Source organism: Malaclemys terrapin, chromosome 7 (assembly GCF_027887155.1).
Source record: "Malaclemys terrapin pileata isolate rMalTer1 chromosome 7, rMalTer1.hap1, whole genome shotgun sequence".
In the NCBI taxonomy this organism is placed as follows: Eukaryota; Metazoa; Chordata; order Testudines; family Emydidae; genus Malaclemys; species Malaclemys terrapin.
Window position 1 is genome coordinate 51,445,543 of NC_071511.1, and position 8,501 is coordinate 51,454,043.

Below are 8,501 nucleotides of genomic sequence, written 5' to 3' on the forward strand. Positions count from 1 at the left end.
AAAACCCCAAGTGAACAAGTTAGAGGCCATCCAAAATTGGCCCCGACCAAGTCTCAAGAAACAAGTCCGGGCGCTTCAAGGTGTGGTGGGGTATTACCGACGATTTATCCCCCTCTTTGCCACAAGGGCAAGCCCCCGACAGATCTTGTGAAAGCCTGTGGACCTGATCTGGTGAGATGGTCTGACGCCGCAGAGGAAGCATTCACAGACCTACGGACTGCCCTCTGCAGTAACCCCGTACTGATAGCCCCTGATTTCACCAAGGAGTTTATCCTGCAGACGGATGCATCGGAAGTAGGGTTGGGGGCCGTTCTATCACAGATGGTCGGAGAGGAGGAACACCCAATTCTATAGCTCAGTTGGAAACTCCTTCCAAGGGAACAAAAATATGCAGTGGTGGAGAGAGAATGCCTCGCTGTAAAATGGGCCATGGAAACATTGCGCTACTACCTGCTTGGGCACAGATTTGTCCTTGTGACCGACCATGCCCCTCTTCAATGGATGCAGCGGAACAAGGAGAAGAACACAAGGGTGACCAGATGGTTCTTATCCCTCCAACCTTTCCAGTTCCGTGTGGAACACAGAGCAGGGAGCCGTCATGGCAACGCCGATGGCTTGTCACGTGTGCACAGTCTGGCGTCCCAAGCTGCCCAACCCATTGGCGTTGAGCAGGGGGGAGGGATATGTGACAAACCCAGACCAGTGGGGTACAGGAGTTTGGTAGAGGGCAAATATACTGGTCACTGGATGAGTAGTTTTCTGTTCCCTGAGTGACCAGAGCAGGGGCTGCACTAGAGTAATCAGGAACCTGCTAGAACCAGTTAAGGCAGGCAAGCTAATTAGGATACCTGGAGCCAATTAAGAAGAAGCTTCTAGAATCAATTAAGGCAGGCTAATCAGGGCACCTGGGTTTTAAAAAGGAGCTCACTTCAGTTTGTGGAGGGAGTGTGAGGAGCTGGGAGCAAGAAGCGCAAGGAGCTGAGAGTGAGAGTGTGTGCTGCTGGAGGACTGAGGAGCACAAGCGTTATCGGACATCAGGAGGAAGGTCCTGTGGTGAGAATAAGGAAGGTGTTTGGAGGAGGCCATGGGGAAATAGCCCAGGGAGTTGTAGCTGTCATGCAGCTGTTACAGGAGGCACTATAGACAGCTGCAGTCCACAGGGCCCTGGGCTGGAACCTGGTGTAGAGGGCTGGCCCGGGTTCCCCCCAAACCTCCCAATTGACCTGGACAGTGGGTTCTTCCAGAGGGGAAGGTCTCTGGGCTGTTCCCCAACCCACATGGTGAATCTCTAAGGCAAGAAAATCCGCCAATAAGCGCAGGACCCACCAAGATAGAGGAGGAACTTTGTCACAGTCTGTGATGGGTTGGATCAGAGAATCCCCCCCTGCCAACTGATGTGCCAAGACTACCTCTGCTCTTGTTTTTCCTGCCAGCTCAGGACTCCAGCACCCTGTCTTGCTGAACCAGACACTTCCGTCTGCTCCAACAAAGACCCAGGGTCTGAATTACTTGCCCCAAAACTGCAAGTTTACCTGAAAACAGCTCATAGAAGTGTGCTTGTCTTTAGCACTCATGCCCAACTCCCAATGGGGTCTAAACCCAAATAAATCTGTTTTACCCTTTATAAAGCTTATGCAAGGTAAACTCATAAATTGTTCGCCTTCTATAACACTGTTAGAGAGAGATGCACAGTTGTTTCCTCCCCTAGGTATTAATACATACTCTGAGTTAATTAATAAGTAAAAAGTGATTTTATTAAATACAGAAAGTAGGATTTAAGTGGTTCCAAGTAGTAATAGACAGAACAAAATAAGTCACCAAGCAAAATAGAATAAAATGCGCAAATCTATGTCTAATCAAGCTGAATACAGATAAGATCCTCACCAGTTCCAGAATGCTCCCTTTTACAGACTAATTTCCTACAAAAGGTGGGCGGACTCTCTGGCCCCCCTCTAGGTCAGACACTCTTGTGTCCCCCAAAAGGGATGGTGACCCTGCTCCAGCTGTGGGTTCACAACTACCAGCTATGACAGACCTCTCACTGGCCAGCAGAATCCCCCCCCCTTTCACTTGGGTTGGGCTGGCACCCAGCTACAGAGTCCTTGGGGTCTGTTCCCACCGCAGTGGTCACCAGGACTCCAACTTCCACCTTCGGGACACATGTCTCTGTGCACCCTAGGGCAGGCCCTGCCCCCTGCTGACCTGCAACTTCCTGGCAGTCAGCAGCTGTGTACCCCCTGTTACAAGGTGGTACATCCCCCTCTCCCGGGGAGATGATCACGGGACAGGAGCTGGCTTCATCCACCCCCTCCCTCTGGAACTTCCCTTGAGCCCTGGGGCTACAGGAAGTGTCTACAACCATCCCTGTCCCCGAAGCTGCATCCTTTACTGCTGCAGAGGAATCTAAGGCCTTGTCTACACTACGAGAGTAGTTCGAATTTACTTGCATCGAATTTTTGGAATCGATATTGCAAAGTCGAACGTCTGTGTCCACACTAAGGACAGTAATTCGACTTTGTGAGTCCACACTAACGGTGAAAGCGTCGACATTCGAAGCGGTGCACTGTGGTCAGCTATCCCACAGTTCCCGCAGTCCCCTCTGCCCATTGGAATTCTGGGTGTAGCCGGCAATGCCTTCTGGGTAAGAAAATGTGTCGAGGGTGCTTTTGGGTAACTGTCATCATCCGTCCATCACTCCCGCCCTCCCTCCCTGAAAGCGCCGGCGGGAAATCAGTTCGCGCACTTTTCCAGTCATTGACAGCGCGGATGCCACAGCACTGCGAGCATGGAGCACGCTGCGACCATCGCTGCAGTTGTGGCCGCTCTCAACGCCTCGCAGCTTATCATACAGGTTTCCCTGAGGCAGATGCAGAAAAGTCAGGCGAGGAGGCTACGTTACCGCGGTGATGTCCTGAAGTCTGAGAGTAGCACAGACCTCTCAGAAAGCAGGGGACCCAGCGCCGAGGACATCACGATGGCAATGGGTCATGTTGATGCCGTGGAACGGCGATTCTGGGCACGGGAAACAAACACTGAGTGGTGGGACCGCATAGTGCTGCAGGTCTGGGATGAATCCCAGTGGCTGCGAAACTTTCGCATGCGGAAGGGAACTTTCCTGGAACTTTGTGAGTTGCTGTCCCCTGCCCTGAAGCGCAATGACACCCGGTTGCGAGCTGCACTGAGTGTACAGAAGCGAGTGGCCATAGCCCTCTGGAAGCTTGCAACGCCAGACAGCTACCGGTCAGTCGCGAACCAGTTTGGGGTGGGCAAATCTACCGTGGGGGTTGTTGTGATGCAAGTAGCCAAGGCAATCGTTGATGTACTGCTGCCAAAGGTAGTGACCCTGGGAAACGTGGAGGCGATCATAGATGGCTTCGCAGCGATGGGATTCCCAAACTGCGGTGGGGCCATAGATGGAACTCACATCCCTATCCTGGCACCGGACCACCAGGCCACCCAGTACATTAACCGAAAGGGCTATTTTTCCATGGTGCTGCAAGCACTGGTGGACCACAGGGGACGTTTTACCAACATCTACGTGGGATGGCCGGGCAAGGTTCATGACGCTCGTGTTTTTAGGAACTCTGGTCTGTTTAGACGGCTGCAACAAGGTATTTACTTCCCGGACCACAAAATAACTGTTGGGGATGTGGAGATGCCTATAGTCATCCTCGGGGACCCAGCCTACCCGCTAATGCCCTGGCTCATGAAGCCCTATACTGGCGCCCTGGACACTGAAAAAGAACTCTTCAACTACCGGCTGAGCAAGTGCAGAATGGTGGTGGAGTGTGCTTTTGGCCGTCTCAAGGGGAGATGGAGAAGCTTACTGACTCGCTGTTATCTCAGCGAAACCAATATCCCCATTGTTATAGCAGCTTGCTGTGTGCTCCACAATCTCTGTGAGAGCAAGGGGGAGCCCTTTATGGCGGGGTGGGAGGTTGAGGAAAATAGCCTGGCTGCTGATTACGCACAGCCAGACAGCCGGGCGATTAGAAGAGAACAGCGGGAAGCGCTGTGCATCCGGGAGGCTTTGAAAGCTAGGTTCCTGAGTGAGCAGGGTAACCTGTGACTTTTAAGTTTGTGTACAGAGAAGCTGAACCTGCCCCCGTTTCTTTACCCAGTTAATGTTGACTAACCTCTCCAGTTACATACCCCCTTCACCCCCTTCCAACACACGTTTCGAAATAAAAATAGTTCTACTTTGTTAATGCACACCGTTTTCTTTAATACTGTTTTCGCGGGAATTTTTTAAAACTGGGACGCAGACTGTGGTGCGGAGCGGGTGTAGTGTAGTGACGCGAATGAAGCTTCTAAACTCAAGGATTGACAGGCTCCGCTGCGGTGGGATGGTTGTTTCAACGGAGCCTGTCACCCCTCCTGATCGGGACTGTGTGTATGGGGGGGCTATGTGACTTTGTGGCAGGGGGAGGACGGTTACAGATCCCCTGCTGCGTGGCTCTGTGATCCTGCATAAGGACCGCCGCTTAAGATCTGAAACTGCCCTCCCCCGCCACAAAGTCACAGAGCAACACACCCCCCACCACATAACATGAAAACAACCTCCCAGACTAACCAGGGTAACTAGTCACTGCATCACTGCACTGTGTATGTGCCCTGCTGCTGTGCCTGCCCCCGCCTATGTACCCTGCCAAAGGTGACTGTCCTGTCCAATTACCAACCCCCTTTCCCCTCCTCCTCCAAAAGAACATGATTGAAACAGTAGTTAACAGAAACGTATTTTTTATTATCAACTACACATGGAAGTGGGAGGTGAAACTTGGACGGGGGCTTGTGTCAGGCGGGAAGGAAAGAACTTTTCAAGTTTTGGGGAATGAGAGCCTTCTGCTACTAGAGCTCTCTGCAGGGGTGGAGTGAGAGTTAGCAGGGACTCTGCCGCCTCTCCTTCTTTGCACTTTGGGTGAGATGGGTATGGGACTTGGTGGCGGGGGAGGGCGGTTAGAGATGGACTGCAGCGGGGCTCTGTCCTCCTGCCTCCGTTCCTGCAGAACATCCACAAGGCGCCGGAGCGTGTCTGTTTGCTCCCTCAGTAGTCCAAGCAGCGTTTGAGTCGCCTGCTGGTCTTCCTGCCGCCACCTCTCCTCCCGATCCATGTTTGCTTGCTGCATTTGGGTCAATTTCTCCCGCCACTGGGTCTGCTGTGCTGCCTGGGCTTGGGAACAGGCCATAAGTTCAGAGAACATGTCCTCCCGTGTCCTCTTCTTCCTATGCCTAATCTTCGCTAGCCTCTGGGAGTGTGATGCCAGGCTACGTTGTGAGACAGTCGCAGATGTGGCTGTGGGAATGGGAAAAAGGGAGTGAATTCCTCAGAAAGATAAATGTAGTTGTGAACAAAGAACATAGTCTTTCTCTGTGAACAAGACCATGCACAGCACCTATCACATGCGCACTCAGCACAAGGTCGAATTCTCGGCCTTCGCATTCAGTGCCTGGGGTCTTCCACAGCACATTTGAGAAGCGGGGCAGCACAACAGAATTTCTGTTGCAGGTAGACATGGTAAGCCGTAGACTTGTGGCAGTTTAAAACTTTTATATTACCACTGGCCTCATTTCACATTTAAAGCAATGTCAGTCCCTGCTGCCAGCAATCCGGCAAGCGGGAACTCTGCCCCTGTCCCACCCCCTCGCGGCTGTCCCCAGGAACGATCCCTTTCGGCAGCCCCTCTCCCGCCTCCACCGCGTGGCTGCAAACCAGCGGTTACAGTTCTGTAAAGGAACGAGCAAGCAGTCCCAACACTAACATTCCCCTACCTAATTCAAAGCAGGTCACCATGGGCGACATCACCCTGATGAGGATCTCTGACAGCGAGAGAGAGAATGCTCCGGGAAAGCCTCCAAAGACCAGGGCCGTATGCCGCCCTGCTGTGCAGAGCAATGATTCCCGAGTACTTGATAGTCTCGTGGCGCGGCAACGTCTCGTACTTCGGAGGACCCAATAAGGCCGCTCTCCCCAGGAACCTCATGCAACGGCTTTCCAATTACCTCCAGGAGAGCTTCATCGAGATGTCCCGGGAGGATTACTGCTCTATCCCTGCACATATAGACCGCATTTTACTCTAGCTGCAGTAGCAGGGACTAAACAGTAGAGCGGCTTGGGCAGGACAATCACGGAAAACCGGGCATTGCTAGATTTTTTTTCAAAACTTGCACTGCCCATGACTGAACCGTTAAGTGCCTAGGGCAAAGTAATCATGAACAACCCATTCTTTTAATTGTTAATATTCCTGTTCTGTTAAAAATAAATGTTTAGATGTTTACAACACTTACTGGCTGATCCTTCCCCAGATTCTGTGTCCGGGGTAACGGCTGGGGACGCTTCGTAGGGGATCTCTGTAAGGGTGATGAAGAGATCCTGGCTGTCGGGGAAATCAGCGTTGTGAGCGCTGCCGACTGCCTCGCCCTCCTCATCTCCTTCCTCATCTTCCCCGTCCGCTAACATGTCCGAGGAACCGGCCGTGGACAATATCCCATCCTCAGAGTCCACGGTCAGTGGTGGGGTAGTGGTGGCGGCCGCACCGAGGATGGAATGCAGTGCCTCGTAGAAACGGGATGTCTGGGGATGGGATCCGGAGCGTCCGTTTGCCTCTTTGGTCTTCTGGTAGCCTTGTCTCAGCTCCTTGATTTTCACGCGGCACTGCGTTGCATCCCGGCTGTATCCTCTCTCTGACATGTCTTTTGAGATCTTCTCATAGATCTTTGCATTCCGTTTCTTGGAGCGCAGCTCAGAAAGCACGGACTCATCGCCCCACACAGCGATGAGATCCAAGACTTCCCGATCAGTCCATGCTGGGGCCCTCTTTCTATTCACAGACTGCACGGCCATCACTGCTGGAGAGCTCTGCATCGTTGCCAGTGCTGCTGTGATCGCCACGGTGTCCAGACAGGAAATGAGATTCAAACTGGCCAGACAGGAAAAGGAATTCAAATTCAAATTTTCCCGGGGCTTTTCCTGTGTGGCTGGTCAGAGCATCCGAGCTCGTACTGCTGTCCAGAGCGTCAACAGAGTGGTGCACTGTGGGATAGCTCCCGGAGCTATTAGCGTCGATTTCCATCCACACCTAGCCTAATTCGACATGGCCATGTCGAATTTAGCGCTACTCCCCTCGTCGGGGAGGAGTACAGAAGTCGAATTAAAGAGACCTCTATGTCGAACTAAATAGCATCGCAGTGTGGACGGGTGCAGGGTTAATTCGATGTAATGGCGCTAACTTCGACATAAATGCCTAGTGTAGACCAGGCCTAAGAGACACCCTCCTATTCCCCCAGTATTCCATGTGACTTCATCCCTTCCCCCCACTCCCCAGGGCTTTTAGCACAATATTCCTTCTCACTGCTAACCAACCCTGGGACAGATTCTGCCACATTAAAGAAATCATTCCCCAGTAGAAACGGTGCAAAATTGGGTGCAACCATCAGTTCAGACTGCAAATTCCGAGTTTGCATGTGTACTTTAGCTAAAGGTGCAAGGACTTTGTATCCCCCCACCAGCTCTAATTCTGCCATTTTACCTGGCAACAAATCCTTCTCCTGGATCAGGTCCCTCCTGACCACAGAAATCTCAGCACCCGTGTCCCTCAATCCCCTAAGCGACTTCACCATTAATTTTAACAGCATGCATATGCTCATTGCTTGGTTGTGTGGAAGCAAGCTTTACAAATCCTGTGTGGAAAGAGGCCACAGCCTGGCTCTGAGAAGCTGCAGCTTCATGTGTTACTTGTTACCTGTTTCCACTCAGCGAGGGACACTTATTCCTCAGGTGCTCAGTGGACTTACAATGATAGCACCTTTTGGGCTCCTCTGCTTGCACAGGAAATTTGGGCCGAGTACCAGGGGAATGGGAAGGTGACCGCCCAACCTCCATTTTCCCAGGGGTAAAACGGTTATTGATTCTGCTTTCCCCCAACCTTATACCCCTCTGCCAGTGGTTTGTTTGATTGCAGCTTGTGCTTGCTCATAAGAGTCTGCATACCCAGCTAATTCATCCTCTGCATTTACCTTTTTGTCCCACACATACTGTTTTACATCATCACTGCACATATTGAGGAATTGTTCCTGAGTAACCAGATCACACATCCTTTCAAAGCTTATAATGCCTTTCCCCCGCACCCACTTATCTACTAAATCTCTCATTTCATTGGCATAAGCCACATTACTCAATCCAGATCGCCTCTTAAGACTCCTGAATTTAACCCTGTAGGTTTCAGGTGTAACCTGAAACTGTTTCAAAACCAGTTCCTTAAATTTACTATAGTTTGAAGCATCATTAATAGGCATCTTACTGAATATGTCCAGAGATCTGCCAGTCAATTTTGCTATCAATGTGGTCATCTTCTGATCTTCAGGGATGGCATGGAGGGTGCACAGGCTCTCAAAGGTGATGAAATATTCGGCAATATCGCTGGACTCGTCATACTGTGGACGTAGTCTTTCCCATTTGTGGATTTTTGGGGAAGTGGAGCCAGCAGGTGGAGGGTTTTGTCTCT

The 8,501-nt window shown here is 51.5% G+C and overlaps 1 protein-coding gene across 1 annotated transcript; it reads right to left on the reverse strand.

The window, feature by feature from the left end:
- Nucleotides 1-4,723: 4,723 nt before the first annotated feature.
- Nucleotides 4,724-7,129, reverse strand: LOC128841128 (uncharacterized). The gene is made up of 2 exons (XM_054035864.1): nt 6,286-7,129; nt 4,724-5,293 (listed from the first exon to the last, which is right to left on the reverse strand). Exons 1-2 carry the CDS (start codon nt 6,860-6,862, stop codon nt 4,818-4,820), a joined length of 1,053 nt encoding a protein of 350 aa, XP_053891839.1. The 5' UTR covers nt 6,863-7,129; the 3' UTR covers nt 4,724-4,817.
- Nucleotides 7,130-8,501: the final 1,372 nt, after the last annotated feature.